Here is a 19,621-nt window from a genome sequence, read left to right as displayed (position 1 = left end):
CAACAGTTACTTTTACTCTTTTTAGGCAAGTAATAGTACTTCAACTTAAGTATGACTTTTTAAACTCTTTCCACCATTTCATTTTACTTAAACACACCTGATAAATCTAGTAAATCCAGAGAATCTAAGAAATTTCAAGTGGTCCCATTTTTTCCATATCTCTGTTTCCATTAACCATGACAATCTTAAACATCTGCATTCATCTACATTTAGTACTTAATAACTCAACATATATTTTAGTAATCTGGAAATTTGTTGGTGTGTGTTTGTTTCTGCATGTGTAGATAATTTAAAATGTATGGCCACTCAAATTCCACAATTCAAAAATGAAGTGCAGCATCATAACAAAATAGCATAGCCTTGATGTACAGTATTAAAGCTCGCATTTGTTATGTTATGTACATAAGTAGATTATCTTAATCTTTAAAACTGGAAAACCTCTGCCGGCTTTGTAAAATGAGAAAATGATGACTCGGGAGGGAAGCACACATGGTGGTAGTGGCATCTCTAAACTACCCTGGAAATGTCAGTGAGCCATGTGTCTTTCATTTCATCAGATTTACTAATAACATGAAGGCAAGCAAACAACACGCACACACTCTCAGTTAAATGAGACTGTTAGCAATCTTTCTACCATCTCTCCCTTGGACTCCTTTTCTATCTATCTCTATTCTGAGCGTCCCTTTGGGAATCAATAAAGTCTGTATGTTTATCTATATATCTCTTTTTGCAGTAGTATTTTTCTGCCTCATTTTTCTCTCCTCTTTCTCTTTGTCTTTCCTAAATACAGCTATCAGTAGGCAAACAGATGGATGGTTCCTGACAAGCTAGAAAACACAAACAAATACTAAATACCAGATAGATGACTACATCTCCTCATATTTACAGAAAAGGAGATTTGTCATCAGAAGTGCAGGAGGGCAAAATAAATGAATCAAGATGGTCGCACTCTGGAGAAAGTGAGGGTGAACAAAAGAGACAGAATGGAAAGTACAAAGAGCACATAAAAGGGCTTCAACACTGGTGTTATGTTAGGAATCTAGTATCATTCTCCAAGAGCTGAAGCTAGAACCGACAACTGGAGGATAAGAGTCTTTAGGAAATATGTTTGCAGCTGTGCATTTAGGAATATATAGCGATCTCAAACTAAAATTAGACTAAACTTTCTCAAGAATTTGTACTTTATGAGAAGACTTTTAATCTTAAGAAACTTTTATATCACAAGGCATATGTTGTACTTCATACTGCATAACATTTCATAAGAAACTTAATTTTGAGACAGAGGAGCTAGCTGATTCTTTTGAATAAAATTGGATTTTAAATTTTGCTGAACAATTAATTCGTAAACTGGTTCTGATTGCACCCATTTTTTAGTCAACAGCACACTGACTCCAATGATTCTATCATTGTCTCCAGTTGACAATTCACAAATCTGATTAAAAAATTAGCTCAGCAATGGTTGATCCTCAAAGTTTGAGTCTCATCTGATGTCGCAAAAAGTACTTTCCTTTTGCAAAATTGTAGGATCTATTAATGAAATTATGGCTCGGTCACAAATGTCAGGTGTTTATGAACTTAAAGGACAGGCTGGTTAAGCTCATGTTCATATTTGTGTATTATCATCTGAAGAGGGTAGGTTTTAAAAACTAAATAGAATGTTAAATACTTACATTAATAGATGAAATAACACAAATAAATGCAAATACACCTTCCCTGCTACTGTTGCAAATATTAAGCCAGTGTGTTTTCATAGCGTTCTTCTTAAAATGTTCACAAACAGTTTTGTGATGTCCGTTTCACATTCTCATTGCATTTACACTACTTTGTCAACACTTTTACATTAGATTTTTATAGGCTATACATCAGAGATGCCCAAACTAGGGCCCGCTGGTCAAAGTTGGCCCATAGGTAACCTTTGATTTGGCCCACCATCCCATCTGAGGTGAGAAAGAGAATTTTGAGGATGGTTTAGAGGCTGTAATTTCTAATTTGATGTAATTTTGTATGTTTGTTTGTTTTATGAAGCTACAAAAAAGTAACTGAAATTAAATGTTTCAGTGAAATGTTGTAAATAAGTCAGGTGTTTTTTTTAAATAGGTACTGTCACTCGACGGATAGAGGACAATGGAAAGACATCAGTGAACAAATGAAGGCAAAGGCAGATTCTGCTTGACTGTATTCAGCATTGAACTCCACTGTGTTAGAAATATTTTTTTATTGTCATAAGTTATAATTAAAATGTATACTAACACAATTTAAACGATTTCTATTTATTTTTAAACATTATAAAATAAATTAGGAAATTATCAATGGCAACTTTAACTATCGGCCCGCAGCTCTGATATTTGGTTTTTGGCCCTTCATACGAAAAGTTTGGGCACCCCTGCTATACATTCTTCTTTGATCACTTAATCATTAACAATCAGTAGTGCATGGTTTATTATCGGTGTATTATTCATTCATTCATTCATTCATTCGTTTTCCTTCGGCCTAGTGCTTGATTATCAGGGGTCGCCACAGCGCAATGAACCGCCAACATATTTTTTACACAGCGGTACTGGGAAACTTCCAGTACTGGGAAACACTAATAAACACTCATTCATACACACACTCATACACTACGGCAAATTTTGTTTACCCAATTCACCTATATTGCATGTCTTTGAACTGTGGGGGAGACTAAAGCACCCGGAGGAAACCCACGCCAACACAGGGGAACATGCAAACTCCACACAGAAATGCCAACTGGCCCAGTCGAGATTTGAACCAGTGATTTTCTTGCTGTGAGGTGACAGTGCTAACCACTGAGCCACCGTGCTGCCCATCAATGTATTAACAAAAGTATTATCAAGTATTTGTAATAAAATGAAATATTTTCTTGCCAGAGAAACTTTCATCATTCATCACTTACTTTCATTTCTTAAATACACCATTACGGAGCAAGACTTTATAAGGCATCTGCATTCAAGCATTTGACTTGTGTGTTTTGACTTTGACAACACAGACTATAAAAGAATATGATGCTCATAATTATAAACCTCTGTCTGCATTTTCCAGCCATTTGATTGTCACCATCATGACAGGTTGATATCTTCCTTCCTCTTATTTGCTCATCAGTTAAACTGATATCGAGCATGAATTCAGTCTACTCCAATTACAACAGCAGGTGATAGTATAAATAATTAAAATCTCTACACATGTCTTTGCTGGATAGTTCAGCAAAGTAAACTTACGCAAGTTATGTCATGCATTTGAGATGGTTTCAAATAGATTTGACCATAAAAAGTCTCAGATTTCCACACGTCCACAATAGAGAATGGTTACAGTTTACTTCTGGTGTCATCTTTCCCACATGGTACTGTGGTCAGTCTATTTCGAACAAACCCTAAATGGCAAAGTAGCCCTGTTTTGAATGGAGATCTGGAGTGGACATAAAAATAAAAAGGCAGAGACGTTCAAGAAAAGCTGTGCTTCTGGCAAAACCCTTCGCTCTTAACAGACCTGTAAAGAAAGAGTGTGTATGGCTGTTTCATAGTGCTTGTTGATCTCTGTGCATAAATTCTACCAACAGTGCATATGCTGGTTGTTCAGCTCAAAAGCGTACACAGTAGGACATCTGACATAGCAGCAAAGGCCTGCATAATTCACGCAGCTACTGCTTTAATCTCCTTAAGTAATTAAAAGAAGTAACAAGACCATTGGCAAGACACACAAACATGATAATGCAGATGAAATATGTTTGATTGAAGAAAGGGAATCATGATCACTGCATGGGAAGCTTTTCAATTACAGAAAAATATAAGATTGATAATGAACTTTTAGGAAAAAATACTAACGAAATCTCTTTAATTGCTCAGTCAATTTTTGACAGGTCGCTGTAATTAAATAGCAAATAAATGAAAACTTTGGCTTTTTTCACATTTGTCTACAGAAAAAAGTTACTTACTAAAGATTTTAGAAAATTCAGAAACAAGTGTACATTACTGTAACTTAATTAGTACTTGTAGTGTAGCACCAAATCAAAGTACATTCATTTTAAAAACATAAGTACACTGAAAAAAATTATTCATAGATGATTCATTGGATTTACTCAATTTTTTTACATCAAGTGGTTGTAAACAATTTATTTGGGCTGAATTTAAACAAACAAATTAAGTTGAACATTGCTCAATTTAATTTGTTTGTTTAAATTCAACACAAATAAATTCTTTGCAACAGTTTTGCATGCAACACTTTTTTCAGTGTACATGCAGGTAATTTTTTAAATGTAATTGCAAACCATTGTGCTTCAATAATCTGTTGCTTTGCTTTAAAGAAGCATGTTTTAATGTGCAGATAAATAACATTATGCATTGTAATTTTAATCACAGTGTTCAAGTTGACATTATATTTAAAGCTAATTTTCATTTAATGTGATAAATAGCAATTTTAATAAATATAATTGTACAATGGATACAAATGGTTTTAAAATGCAACCTACAGATTTCAATAGAAATTTAATTAAGGTATTTTTAAGTTCAATGCTCTCAATACACTTTTAATGCTGTCAGTACACAAATGTATAATACTAATGCGTGCTATTTTTTTTATTTTATGTATTTATGTTTTTACATTTTCTACACTGTTATTGCCAGTCTGGAAATTAGTTTGACTTAATGCATTTTGGTATGGACATTTGAGGCTGAGACCCAGACAAAAGACCTGTGCAACTAAATTTTTACTTTCAGATAAAGTGCAGGACGTCCTCCAGCACATGATATTCCTAACATGCTTTTTAAAAAATCTAAAAGAGGGCGGTGTTGTTTTATGTAAACATAAGTTGTTTTGTCAGATTTGTGAATGAGAGATGTCTCCTCCAGATACAGTTCACCAAACTCCTCTCACACTGACAAGCGCGCGTTTGTTCAGAGCAGATCCGCACTGCACGCGCTCGCTCAGAAAGCTGCTAGATCGTTTGATGCCTTTGAAAAATGACAACACATTGTATCGTTCACGATTAAGCAATCACGGGTAAACATAGAAACTTCAAACAGTGCGTGATTCAATACCAAGGACTTGTATAAGTGTGTGGGCGCGTGCAGGTGTATGGCACACAATAGGTGCGCTTCGGTATCAGCTGTCATTCTGGCTCACGTTACACGCAGGATGCTTCGGTAAACACTCAACCCAAACCTTTCAAATACACACTGAAAATGTGTTTTGTGTGCTGATGGAAGTTGGGCGTTATGAATCTTTATGTCGTCCAAACGTACGCATACAATCCCAAGATGCTTCATTAACCTGTTTCTCGACCTGAAATGATTGAAATCTTGGAGATTCTGCCGCGCACCCTTTGACCGCACTTGACAGGGTAAGCAACTCAACATTCAACCTGAGTATGAGTTTTCGGGACAATTACACCAAATAAGGGGGCAGAGGGCTACTCACGCTGCTGTTTTCACCCGTCCAGTGGACCATTGCCTGGTTGTGGGTGGCATCCCCTTTAAGGACGAAAGAGCTGCTGAGCAGAGAGACTTTCTCCGGAGTCGATGCCCTCCGGACTCGGGGAACTCCCACGGCCGCTCCGCCCGGGTCTCCGCTGTAATCTCCGCGGCTGTGCGCTGAGATAAGCGCTTCATCTGTGCCAGTGACATGCCCACCGCGGCTGTCAAGCTCCCGGTCCCGTTCGCTCCTCTGCTTTATAATACCGCTGCTGTGACATGAAATCGGTCCGAACAGTGCCATCCACGCGCAAGCGAAAAACACAGCTGGGTACAGGTGCGCAAAAACTGCCATGATGAGCGTCTTCATTTAACACTGTCAAAGCGAGTGCGATGCAAGCGAAAGATGGAAAGCTCTAATGTAAGAGAGAGGGAGGGAGAGAAAGAGAGAAAGGAGAGAGAGGGGGAGCAGAGGGTGGGGAAGCAGAGCTACAAACAGAGCGCGCTCATGTGCTGGAGCCCAAACAGCGGAGACCGAGAGAGGATCAGCCGTGCGCGCCCGCCACCTAGTGCTTTTAATGCTAGCGCGTTTGTTTTCGACCTCAGTCTAATTAAGAAGAGTGCGCACTAAAGATTCGGCATCTATTAAAACAAAATACTTAACAAAATACTACACAAAACTGCAATAATGAAATGTTATCAAAACACAATATTCATTATGTATTTTATCCCTTTTAATAACGAATGTCTTTGCTGATATCCAATTCAAATATACTAATAATAAACAAAAATGACTTTTGAAAACAAAAAACTCGTTTCATTTTATTTATGTAAATTTTCATTGTCCAGTGATCTACAGTATGAGGGAATCACAGCTAAAAGGTTTGTTCGAGCTGCCCCCTGCTGTATGGACGTAACATTTCCTTCCTGAGCCTTATTCTTTTTCCTTCTGGTAGTTATTTGCATAATAACCATCGCTTTCAGATGAAAAAAGTTATAATTTTTTTGTATTATTATCAATGGCAATGAAGTTTCCAATCCCAATCTTGATCTGCAGAGGTATAAAAAAGTACTCAATATATTACTTAAGTGTAGGTATAAATACTGAGTGAACATTTACTCAGTTAAAAGTATGAAATATCTGGCCAAAATCATGAATTCATTCATTTTCTTTTCGGCTTAGTCCCTTTATTAATCTGGGGTCGCCACAGCGGAGTGAACCGCCAACTTATCCAGTATATATTTTACGCAGCGGATGCCCTTAGCTGGAACCCATCACTGGAACACATCCATACACTCTCATTCACTATGGACAATTTAGCTTACCCAATTCACGTTTTTGGACTTGTGGCAGAAACCAGAGCACCTGGAGGAAACCCACGCAAACACTGGGAGAACATGCAAACTCCACACAGAAATGCCAAATGACCCAGCAGGGGCTCAAACCAGCATCCTTCTTGCTGTGAGGCGATTGTGCTACCCACTGAGCCACTGTGCAGCCCGGCCAAAAACATACTCAAATTAAAGTAAAAAAAAAAAAACTTTAGCGAATTGACACTGTATTTAGATGATGATGATGATGATGATGGTGCAGGATCAACTTTAGTGAATTTACACTATTTTTTTATTATTATTTTGGGGGGTTTCACCTTTAATTGATAGGACAGTAGAGAGTTTAGACAGGAAAGGTAATAAAATGATGATGATGATGGTCCAGGATCAACATTAGTGAATTTACACTGTATTTAAATAATGATGATGATTGTCCAGGATCAACATTAGTGAATTTACATTGTATTTAAATGATGATTATGGTGGTCCAGGATCAAGGTGGTCCAGGCGCAGTAGGTAGTGCTGTCACCTCACAACAAGAAGGTCGCTGGTTCGAGCCTCGGCTGGGTCAGTTGGCGTTTCTGTGTGGAGTTTGCATGTTCTCCCTGCATTCGCGTGGGTTTCCTCCGGTTGCTCCGGTTTCCCCCACAGTCCAAAGACATGCAGTACAGGTGAATGGGGAAGGCTAAATTGTCCGTAGTGTATGTGCGACCCCAGATTAATAAAAGGGACTGAGCCAAAAAGAAAATGAATGAAATGATAACCTTGGATAAAAATGGGCATTGTGCCAAAACTATTTTTGAAATTATCCTCATTAAAAGTTTCAAATAATAAAAATAAATAAAATACTTTTTGTTTAAAACCTTAATTTTGCATTTTATACGATGTTATTGTATTTTATTAAATAAAAAAGTTATACCACCCATCCCCCTCTGTTGACCAGTTGATTGATCTGTTGCTCTTTACACACGGACTGCATCCGAAATTGCATACTTCCATCCTGTATAGTATGTGAAAAACAGTATAATTATATGGGCTAATGCCACAGGGCATGCGTAAAGTTGACTTTATGGTAAACGCTTGATAGTCATAATTTTATGGACCATCAGCTTCAAAAGATAGAATTTATTCACTGGATTTAAATATTAATTAAAGTTACTTATTAAAGTTATTTAGCGAAGAGCAGCAAATGAACTTCAGTTTGATACACTGTTTTGTTTGATAACAGAGGTGTGACTTTAAGAATGCACATAATAACAATATTAGTTTTGTTTATGTTTATTTAAGATAATAGTAGCTGTGTTTAAAATTAAACATGCTAAGACAGACATGTTTATATATTCTTACGTGTATTTGTCTGTTCACCCGAATCTTAAAGAAAAATTACAATCAGTGAGCTTATTAATTTAATTAAAGAAAAAAAAATTGGTGTTGTAACAATATTTTGATGTTCGAGAAAGCATTTTTTTTTTGCTTTCTATAACATTATTATATTTAATATTATATAATACTATAATCTTATTTGGAACGTAGCAGATTCAATTTTGGTCTCTTCCTGACACGCCTTCATAACGTGCCAGTTTAGTCTTTAAAACATCCTCACCACATTCTCCACGACAAACATGGGAATCATAAAATTACATTGCTGGGACGTTATCTGGAACGTTGCAGAGACCATTATGGTCCCATCCTGACACGCCTTCATAACGTGCCAGTTTGGTCGTGACCATCCTCACCACGTTCGCCACAATCATAAAATTAAGTTGCTGGGACATATTTTGCCGAAAAAGACGTGTAACCTCGTTTTAGGTTATTTTGGGGGGAAATCCCCACATTCACTTCCAATATAGGAAGTATAAACATTAAAAAAAGCAAAACTATTATTACCTATATCTACTTTAGCTCTACGTAATATTGACTCATCTGCCTGCATGCATTTATACATGCGTGCTGAGCGGATAAAGAAAAAACGTCAGAATTTAAACCCACTTTTTCAGCAATTGTAAATGACAGCACGACTCCTGAAATATTTTGATTAGGCAATATTTAAAAAATATATATAGATACAGAGTTTGTTTCAACTGCACAAACGCGCACAAATCAATGGCACCAGTTTTGTGCGATTTAGAGGAAATAATGGGTTTGAGAGTGACATCACAACTCCCGAAATATTTTGGTTATATCTAAACAACGAAAATAGATAAAGTGTTTGTTTTTACAGCACAAATAAAGCACAAACGAATGACATCAGTTTGGTGAGCACAAACGACCTGTACTGATTTAAAGTGATTTGAACAACATGGGGTGGAAAGTGACATTACACAGTAAAAAAAATGCTTAATACATCAGACTCCAAACCAGCACAAACATTTGTTTTTGTGGCACAAATCAGCACAAACGTAGCACAAACAAATGGCATATTTCTGGGGATTATTTGTTTTTATGGGGTGCCAACTTCATGGAGGTCTTTAGGATCCCATATCTATCATTTTGTTTTGAAAAATGTAGAACATAACGTACAAAAGCGAGGCATTTCAAGGTGCTATAATCATTTAGTGAGGAAAATTAAATTGAGAAGAAATTTGGGGAGGGATGAGATAAGTTACTAGTTATTACTTGGGCGACGCAACGGCGCAGTATGTAGTGCTGTCGCCTCACAGCAAGAAGGTCGCTGGTTCGAGCCTGGGCTGGGTCACTTGGCGTTACTGTGTGGTGTTTGCATGTTCTTCCTGCGTTCACGTGGGTTTCCTCTGGTTTCCGAAAACATGCGGTACAAGTATCCTAAATTGGCCGTAGTGTATAAGTGTGATTGTCCGTAGTGTATGAGTGTGAGTGAGTGTGTATGGAAGTTTCCCAGAGACGAGTTGCAGCTGGAAGAGCATCCACTGCGTAAAACATATGCTGGATAAGTTGGCGGTTCATTCCGCTATGGCAACCCCGGATTAATAAAGGAACTAAGCCGAAAAGAAAATGAATAAATGAATGAGTTAGTACTTCATACTATTTCAGTTGTGAACTGTGAAATGTATTTGTGTGAAGCATGTTGATGAGGAAAAAATATCTTTAATTTATTGATGGAAATATTTTGACACTGTCACTTGCCTGTTATAAAATAAAGTTGGATTGAGGGGGGCATGGGCACAAAACTTGAACACACATACCCCTCAATAAATGTGCAGTTGCGCCCCGCTTGTATATTAAAAACATAAAAAGTTAAGTTTTAAACAGCAAGAAGGAAAACTGAAGATTCTTGTTTAAGATTTTAATCTCTCACAACAAAAAGTGAATGAACCACATACATTGTTTTACCCTGCTTTAGAGTTCTTTGTATTTAATTGTATTTAACTATCAAACTAAAAGACCAGGTGACACAATGGCTCAGTGGATCAGCATTGTAGGAATGTCACTTGTTCGAGTCCCGGATGGATCAAGCGCCATTTCATTCTCATTCTTCGCCATTTTCATTGGTTTCATTCTTGCCGTGTCTGTGGTCCGATTTCCCCCACTGTCCAAAGACACATACTATAGGTGAACTGCATAAAATTAAAATTGGCCATAGTGCATGAGTGTGTGTGTAAATGAGAGAGTGTGTGGGTGTTTCCCAGCCATAGGGGTTCACTAGTAAGTTTAAAGTGAGAGTTCACTCTCAGCGTTTGGTTGTGGCTGGAGGACCACTGTATAAGAAATGTGCCAGAGTAATTGCCGGTTCATTCCACGATTGTGACCCCTGATAAATCAAAGACTAATCCAAAGGAATGTGAACTACGAGACAAACCTAATGCCAATATGCAACATGCAACTCAAGTTGTTAAACCTCTGATTGAACTTAAGCAGATGGTGATTTTTTGTACTGGGCATAATGGTGGCGCAGTGGGATCGCCTAACAGCAAGAAGGTTGCTGGTTCGAGCCTCGGCTGGGTCAATAGGCATTTTTGTCTGGAGTTTGCATGTTCTCCCTGTGTCCACATGGGTTTCCTCTGGGTGCTCCCGTTTTCTCCACATGTCCAAAGACGTGCTATAGGTGAATTGGGTAAGCTAAATTGACTGTGATGGGTTGCAGCTGGAAGGGCATTCGCTGTGTATAACATGTGCTGGATAAGTTGGCGGTTCATTCCACTGTGGCGACGCCAGTTTAATAAAGAGACTAAGCTAAAAAGAAATGAATGAATGAATGAATAAATAAATGAATGAATGAATGAATGAATGAATGATTTATTTTCAGTACTGTGTGAGTCAAGTCAAGCTTATTTGGGGCTGAAAAGCAAAAAAGACTAAATTTCTTTGTTGAGTGGGAGACAAAGTATACAGAAAATAATTAGCTAATCTATGGACACAAGTGCTCTTGATCGTGTGGCTGATATTGGACTATGTTTGCAGCTGAATTACCATCCTCAAAAAGCTTATGGCGGCTGACTTTTCTCATTGTCCTATCAGGCAGTGACTCTGAGGGCAGCATTTGTGCCTAAAGGCACATCGCAAAGCTGATTTCAGACAGACCTAAGACAGCAGAACGCTTTAATCAAGTACAACACCATAGAAAGAGCCTTTTAAGACAATTAGTAAAGGCTTACTACAATAATATCTTCCCCCTAGAAAATGTCATATATTGTGGAAAATGTTGGTCAAAAACATACATTTACACACAAATTGACAGCTAATGCTGGCCAATTTCATGAAATTTTTAAAAGGAATCTCATTGACAGATAATAATAAGACAAATAATATTTACATTAAACTGGGTATCAGAGCAATTCAAAAGTGAAAAAAGTGAAAGCCATGGGATGTGGTTAAGTATGGTGACCCATACCTGAAATTTGTGCTCTGCCCTGGGAGCAATTGGGGGGAATGAGTGACTTGCTCCAGGGACTCAGCTGTGGTATTGAGGCTGGTGAGAGAGTCGGTTATTCACTCCCACCACCCACAATCCCTGCTGATGCTGGGACTTGACACTTATCCTTTCAATCACAAGCTCAAATCTTGGACCATTAGGCCACAGCTGCACTTTATTCAATTCAATTGGTTTGTTAGTAGAGGAAAATAGAATGAAGTGATCCCAAAAATGAGTACTTTTTGATAGTGAATAAAATTGTAATTAGTAAAAAAATAATACATTTTTAAGTACTTAAGTATTGTACTAAAATATAATTTTTAGGGATCTGTACTTTACTCGAGTACAAATTCCCTAAAATTATAGATAAGTATAGTAATCAAGTTAAATTACTCAAGTACTTTACAGCTCATCTGTAGCACCCTTTAATGTTATAACAGTTTCAACTTATTTAGGAAAGCCTTTCACTAGATTTTTGTGTTTATGTAACTTTTGCTAGAAGTGCACTTGTGAGGTCAGGCACTGATGTTAAACAAGAAGATCTGGCTTGCAGTCTCTGCTCTAATTCACCCCCAAGGTGATCTATAAGGTTGAGGACAGGACTCCACACCAGACTCACTCATCCATGCCTTTATGGACCTTGCTTTGTGCACTCATTGGTTATAGAACAGAATGAAACCATCCCCAAACTTTTACCACAAAGGCGAGAGCATGAATTTTTCCAATATATTGAGTTCCTTTCACTGGAACTGAAGTAACATCCCCACATCACCCCACCAAACTTTACACTTGGCACAGTGCAGACAAAGACATACTGTTCTCCAACCACTAAATTGCTTCAATTTTGTTAAAATACTTCTAATAGTTATGTAGTAATATTATGTAGTAGGGCTGAATGATAAATCGTCTTGTACATCATGTGAGGAAAGTACAGAGTCACCTGTATGCCCAGAAGAAACCCAGGAAATACAAGTCTATGGGAAATCCATAGAGCATAGGATAATGATTCAAAGGGATAAATAAACACATGACCATGACAACATAGGGTTTATTTCTTACATTTTTCCTCATAGTAAAGTATGTAATTATGCAATGCTATTCTCACAGTTTATTAAAATTCTATCATAAATATGCTGCATGCTTTATTCTGTGTAGGTACTGTAGACAATGTAAAAATGTCATTATATGTGGCATTTGCACATGCTTTCAGGTCGTAGTTCACCAAGAAGCTACAGAAATAGCTGCTAATATCGCAAAATGACTATTTGCAATTTGACTGAATTATACTGAATTGTAGCTTTATACTTCATGATATATGTTAGAATTCTAAATTTAAAAGGCAATCTATAAAATTAAAATGGCCTTTTGAACGGTACTTCGCAATTGATTATCAATAAAGCTTGTCCAGTAATTGTTCATAACAATAAATAAATAAATAAAATATAATATTTTTTAAACTCCATACTTCAAAAATGTATCATATCCTGAAATTATTTTTTGGAATCAGAAATAAGGTTAGACCCATATTTTACAGTCTATGGTTAGAGCACATCATACACAAATACAAGCTCACTACAACAACTTCTGAAACAAGTCAACTTGTACAAATGCAGACAAAATGTATGCCTCAATCATTGTTTATAAACAAATTGCTTACAGACACAGAAGCATCTCTATCAAATTAAATATCAAATTTCATATGAATTACATTGGGAAACTTTTGGAAAACTTCCATTTCATGGAAACATGTAAAACTGACTCACTGAGTATCACTGAGCCTAAATCGGGAAATAAATTGGGATTTGCTTACCTCAATCAACAGTTGACCTGCTGTCCAAGAGACAGACGAAGCTGAGGCAGAGGATTACTGGCCTAAATTTAAAGAGTAAACAAGTCAGCTGTCTGTTTAACAGAAGATTCAGCCATTTTTCTTTGTTTTTGAATGCTGAAAAGTTTTTTTTAACTACAAAAAAATAGCTTTTTTCATACAGACTCCATCACTCGTGTTGCTCATGTCAGTGCATCTCTTTTAACATTCACTATTAATATTTAATAGCCTATATTATGTCTGCATCTACATTTTACATTATCCAGAGTGCAAACACAAGGGATCCAGCCCAGTTAATTACAATTCCTTAATCATATTATAGATTTATTGATGTGTGTTTTCTGAATCTTCGAACCTAGGGTGATGTAAAATCCTCATCTTAGTTGAGTAATGGCAGTATGCGGTAACCTTCAGTGGGCCAAGCAAATACCCCCTCCTTTGTCACGTGCAAAATGTTTCGACCTTCCTCTCAACCAAACTACAGAATTGCGTCAGTTTACACTGGCACGATTATTGGTCGTGTCAGACAGTCATGTATGAACAGAACCTGTGATTGGTTGAATGAGACGCCGTTCCGTGCGTGTGTCTCATCGTGGACAGTCAGTGAGTAAAGATGGCGAACTGGTGCGTGCGCGCGATCAGACACAGCTCTTCAATCTTAGCGTCCCCTTCACTAGTAAGGTACGTTTCAGAGCTTTGCTAAGGCCTGTTGTTGATGTCAAAGCTTAGGTGATTTTTCTGGTTTTAAGGAACAAACGAATAAATGTTATTGCTGTTGCGTAAGCTGTTCAGAATTGAATGATTCGTGCTAATGTTCAATGACCCTCAGTTTACCTTATTTTGATTTTAATGACAGATTGTGACAGTCCTGCCAAATACACTTGCATTTTTTGATTAGTCACATTTGATCATTAATAACGCAGTGAAGTTTGCTTTACTGGTCTTTCAGGTCTGTCATATTGCATATCTTTCTTTACAGAATAGTATGTGAACTGAGTTTTAAAATGTTGGTTTCAGTTTTATTATGCTTTTTTATTGTAGAAAATAATAGTTTTCCCTCCTTGGCATGTCAGTGACAGACTTATTTCCGACACGTGCTTGTGTCAAAGCTACTGTTCGATCTGAAGACTTACTGATGTACAGTACTGCCAGTGTTTCATTCTCTTAACTGATATTTTTCAGTAGTAGGCATGGTATATGATTCTGACAGTATGATAACCTTGGATAAAAACATCATAGTTTCACAGTATTGTGATTACTGCTCCAAAATATATTATTTTTAAATGTCTGAGTAAAAAAACAAATTTTCCCCCTTTAAACACAATATATCTTATTTTGAGAAACATTTAAAGTATTTTGGAGCATGTCAAACATGTCAGGCTCAATAACAATAATAATTAATTCACTTCTGCTGTCTTCATTAGTTTCAAAAACACAGATTTCTGTTCTGCTGAAGATACAATTTCCTAAAAAAAACATAAATAAAAATATATGAAATATATCGCAGGATTGGTATAGAAGTAAATTTTGGTGGTTTTAAAAACTTGACTTTTCCAAGTCGTGGTATACATTAAAAACAGTTATCATCCCATGCCTAATCTCGAATCCCATATCTTTGAAAAATAATTAAGCCGTTCAAAGGATAAACCTTTTTTTCTGTAATTCATTACATGCTTATGTCTAAAACTTAAAGTATCTGTTTACTGTTGACAGCTTCACAGACATTGTAAATTCGCCACCTAATGTTAGTAATATATTTGGAAGTGAAAAGTTTAAGTTGTAGCACTACTCTTGTTGGACCAATATTCAACTAATATTGTAATCTTTTTAAAGTCATTCTTGTTCCAGGTTCCAACTAAAAAATCTATAAGTATTTTGAAGAGGGAAACTGAGTGAACCTGAGCTTTTTTAATCTATAATTTATTATCTTTTATCTTAATAGTTAATCATAATTAATATATAAACTGCCTATTAAATCCACAGTTTATTAAAATAATTATTGCATGATTATAAAATATAATACTTTTATAATTATAATACAATATAATATAATAATAATACAGTAGGGGGGCGTCTCAGTGGGTAGCACGATCACCTCGCAGCAAGAAGGTACCGGCTGAATCAGTTTGTATTTCTGTGTGGAGTTTGCATGTTCTCCCCATGTTGGAGGGGGTTTCCTCCGGCTGCCCCGGTTTCCTCCACAGTTCAAAGACATGCGCTATAGGTGAATTGAATAAGCTAAATTGGCTGGGTGTGAATGCAAGAGTGTATAGGTGTTTCCCAGTGTTTGGTTGCAGCTGGAAAGGCGTCCGCTGCCTAAAACTTGTGCTGGTAAAGTTTGCTTTAGACCCACTTTTTTAAATAAAGGGACCAAGCCAAAATGAACGAATAAATAATACAGTAGGAAATAATAGGTAATCAGATGGTAATCATTTTCTGAGCCTCTTGGTATGGAAAGTCAGAAATGTCTGGCACATTTATTGAGACATTTAATAAACATGTCTCTTATAAAAAATGTAGATGTGAACATGTCATGGCCAGAAGCAGCTTTACAGAAAATACTTCATCCCTTCATTTTACTTTAGCTTAGTGCCTTATTTATCAGGGGTCACCAAAGCAGAATGAACCATTACAGAAAAATTACAAACAATGTAATTTGGAAACATTGCAAATGATGAAAGATGAAAATGAGTAAAAATGCACATCTATAAATCTAATACTTGTTTACTAAAAGGAAACAGGCTCATAAACTACTTCTTATAGCAATGAGTGTATTACAAGAAGTTATATTATTAAATATTTATGTTAAAGTTTTATCTAATAATTACAGCCAGCTTTTAGTGAATTTGCAATATTGTCAAAACACAGAACTTGTGTAAAGGCCTGAATACATGCAGGATCATTTAAATAATTTGCTCGTCTCCAACTATTGACAGCAGATCTTTCAATGAGAGAGAGAGAGATTTGCATGTCTTTACTACTCTATCCATTTAACCTAACAAATATAATGCTTAGACCATGACTGTGCCTCTCGCGATCTGTTCCGTTGATCCTTCACTCTCGTCGCCATGATTTCCGGGGTATTTTAATTAATTTTGGGGGATCACGGAGCCGGTATGAATTTGCGGAAAACACGCAGAGCTTTCCGGGAGAGGTCATAACTAGTCACTAGGAAATAGCTCCACTCACATCGTAGCATGGGATGTGCGCAAGTATCTAAGGAGCGGGAAGAAATGCAGGACGTATTTGAGAACTGGGCAGGAGACGCATGATTTCCGGGAGATTATCATTTGTTTATGGGCATCCGAGAGTCTCTATGCATCTGCGGGAGACTCTCGGAACTTCCAGGAGACTTGGGATGTCTGCATCTGTATATATTTTAGCTGCTGTGATGCGAGCGCAGAACAGAAATGACATGCTGTTATGTAAATAAGATATTACACACGGCTGTTTAGCTTGTTCATTAAAAGAAGTTGTGATCAGGCGCTATATAGTTAATACAATTAACGTGCCTTCAAGGGGGGTGGGTGCAGCCGTTGGGAGGGCAGGGCGCCACACTTATATAATGATAGGGGAAACACTGCAAATAGACTTAAAGAAAGAAAATGCTATCTGACTTTTTTACATTAGACCAGTTGCATAAACATTATGTGAGGCATAATCTTGTGAATGAACGTTCTGTCATATTTGAACTTCTCAGGGCGACTCCACGTCTACTTTGCACTGCAGCCCAACAGAAAAGCTCAGGAGCAGGGACTGAAGAGGAGAGTGGAGCTCAGAAGCAAGACCCCAGCGCAGCTGAAAAAGCCTTCTTAGAAGAAAAGACACAACTGGAAGAGCAGCTGAAAGATGTTACGGTAATGCTGCATACAATAAAATGCATGACAATAAAATATTTGTTCTTGCATGTAATGTCTCTCCTGCAAAACCTGACATTCATTTGACCTTCATTTGTAATTCAAGGTCACCACAGCTCCTTTAGTTTCCACAGAACCCAAGAACTGCTTATGTGTTCAGTGTTTAAACTAATGCTTGTTGTTTAGGTAGTGTACTTTTCAGTGCAACATACGTTTTCAGATTAGTGATGCTCCTACCTGTAAACAAAGACTATAGATATAAAAAGACTGTTCACTCACATAACTGTGAATGGGGAAAAGTGCAATGCTCAGTATGGCCACAGCAGCAAAGGAAGTCCTGCCTTCTGTTGTCCGTCTTTATAGCCACACGGTTTTGTGGGGGAGAAGTCTGTACAGATTTGCTTGTTTGTTACAACAAGCTGTGTCGTTTTGTGACTACTGGGTGGCTGCGTAGATTTTTACAGGAGAAAAACATCACGGCACATCCCATCAAATATCATGTCGTCCTCCAGTCTTTGCTCAGGTTTTGTCTCTGTCCTTTTGTTACCATTGAAACATCCATAAAGGAGATCGGTGTCATGCCAATTTTTGAGCATCGACTGGCTGGAGCAAACTGGAAATGACATCTTTTATATTTAATTAAAGCTTAAGCAACAACTGTAATGGGGCAGGCCACCTCAGATTATGCTGCAGATTTGAATTATCTAATTGCGAGCTCTGAAACTTCAGGATTCCCCCATTCATTTAGATTAGACTTTAGGTTTGGGATGAGCTGCTCGGTACAATGGCAGTAATGACTGCCATGTCAACATACTTTCCTTGAAAGGGTCTTAGCTGTAAATTAGCTGTAAAGTCTCAGACATTTTCAGGATGTCTCTTGAGCTGCATCCCAAATGGCACACTATGTACTTATGCACTTACACACTCAACAGCATAGAATGAATGTAGTGTCGTCCCAAATGGATCACTGTTTTTTTTTACTATGCGGAAATTAAAATAGTTTCCCCGATGACGTTTGACGGTTGTCATATTAGTGAAATAAATGACCAAAGTACCAAATAATACCTGCCATGAGTACAACCGCATTCACCATCTGTAGGTGGTGTTATCCCTCTCAAATGAGAATGCTACTTTTACAATCCAAAATAAAGTAATCCAACATCAGTGTCCAAAGCTCCACCCCTTCCGTTACCTGAGCAAAGCAGCGGTGCGTTGAGGGCGTGAAGTGTCCAGCATTACACACTTCGTTTTAACGGTTGAATAAGTGCATCATCCAGGTAATTAAAATGCACTTATGATTTTAAAGTTTTCAGTGTGCGCTACTTGCACTATTTATACTACAAAATGGTGTAGAATAGTGCATAAAAGGATGCGAATTGGAATGCACCTATTGAGTCTCTACACCAGTCCTGTTCCTGGAAATCCACAGTACCTTCCTGAAGAGTTCAGCTGCAACCTTGATCAAATGCTCCTGTCTTTTATTAGCAAATGCTCCTTCAGGTCCTACTTGGTTGGTTAAATTGTTTTTGATCAGGGTTGGAGCTGAACCCTGCTGGAAGGTAGATCTCCAGGAACAGGATTGGGCACCCCTGCTCTACACCAACCTAGTCGTGTCTTTACTTTACAGTTACATTACAGTTAATCTAGTCGATATTCTGTTTAAACTTTTGTTTTTTTAGAAAATTGAGTCAATTTATTGCTGTTGTGTAAAAAAAAATACAAATAGTATTTTTGTGAGGTTTTGTCGTTAAGATCATGGGCTGACCAAGGCTTTTTCTTATGTTCTGATAGCATAGGCTGTACTAAACCTAATCCTCTTTCAGAAAGGTGCGAATAAACTGTCTGCAGTGTGAGATAAAAAAAAAATAGTCCAAAATCAATTTGTAATGTGAAAGTATTTATTTTACAAGATGGCAACTGAATGGTTCATTTAATACTAATAATTTGATGCAACACCTATAAGCAAAACACTGATCACCTCTCTGGATGAACAAATTGACTTGTGTAGTTGTTGAGCATATAATGATATAAAGTAAATAATAAAATCAGGAGAATGTCACTGATTTTATTCATTGCTAGAGGTATCTAAAGCACACCAGCTAGTCAGGGATCAGTTTTTGGACCCCTGTTCTTCTCAGACCACCACTGAAACGTTTATCCAGCTTAAATCATTGATACTTGCATATAGAACAGCCACATCCTTTGCACCACCACTTGCTTCAAACAGCCCCTCCAAAACCCTCCAGTCAATAAATAGCACCCATGGTACCATCACAGAGAGGCCCTCTTTATTCATTGCTGATGGAATGACCTTTGTAATCCCATACAAACTCTTAGCATTCAAACAGCTACTGAA

The 19,621-nt window shown here is 37.3% G+C and overlaps 2 protein-coding genes across 3 annotated transcripts in view; one reads left to right on the top strand and one right to left on the bottom strand.

Moving 5' to 3' along the window:
• The window catches only part of sorcs2 (sortilin-related VPS10 domain containing receptor 2), a 309,469-nt gene extending 303,649 nt beyond the window's left edge, over nt 1–5,820 (bottom strand). For both annotated transcript variants that reach the window (XM_056461897.1, XM_056461898.1), the window contains exon 1: nt 5,428–5,820. In XM_056461897.1, coding sequence (XP_056317872.1) covers nt 5,428–5,790 — 363 coding nt within the window. In that variant the 5' untranslated portion in view covers nt 5,791–5,820. The remainder of the gene's footprint in view (nt 1–5,427) is intronic.
• Nucleotides 5,821–13,978: 8,158 nt separating this feature from the next.
• grpel1 (GrpE-like 1, mitochondrial) overlaps nt 13,979–19,621 on the top strand; it is a 6,680-nt gene continuing 1,037 nt past the window's right edge. Inside the window, exons 1-2 of the mRNA XM_056462881.1 lie at nt 13,979–14,089; nt 17,109–17,265. Coding sequence (XP_056318856.1) covers nt 14,022–14,089; nt 17,109–17,265 — 225 coding nt within the window. The 5' untranslated portion in view covers nt 13,979–14,021. The remainder of the gene's footprint in view (nt 14,090–17,108; nt 17,266–19,621) is intronic.

The sequence above is a fragment of the Danio aesculapii genome, chromosome 7 (assembly GCF_903798145.1).
Source record: "Danio aesculapii chromosome 7, fDanAes4.1, whole genome shotgun sequence".
Taxonomy (NCBI): Eukaryota; Metazoa; Chordata; class Actinopteri; order Cypriniformes; family Danionidae; genus Danio; species Danio aesculapii.
The sequence above is the reverse complement of the archived record's forward strand: the minus strand, read 5'-3'. Positions and strand labels throughout refer to the sequence as shown.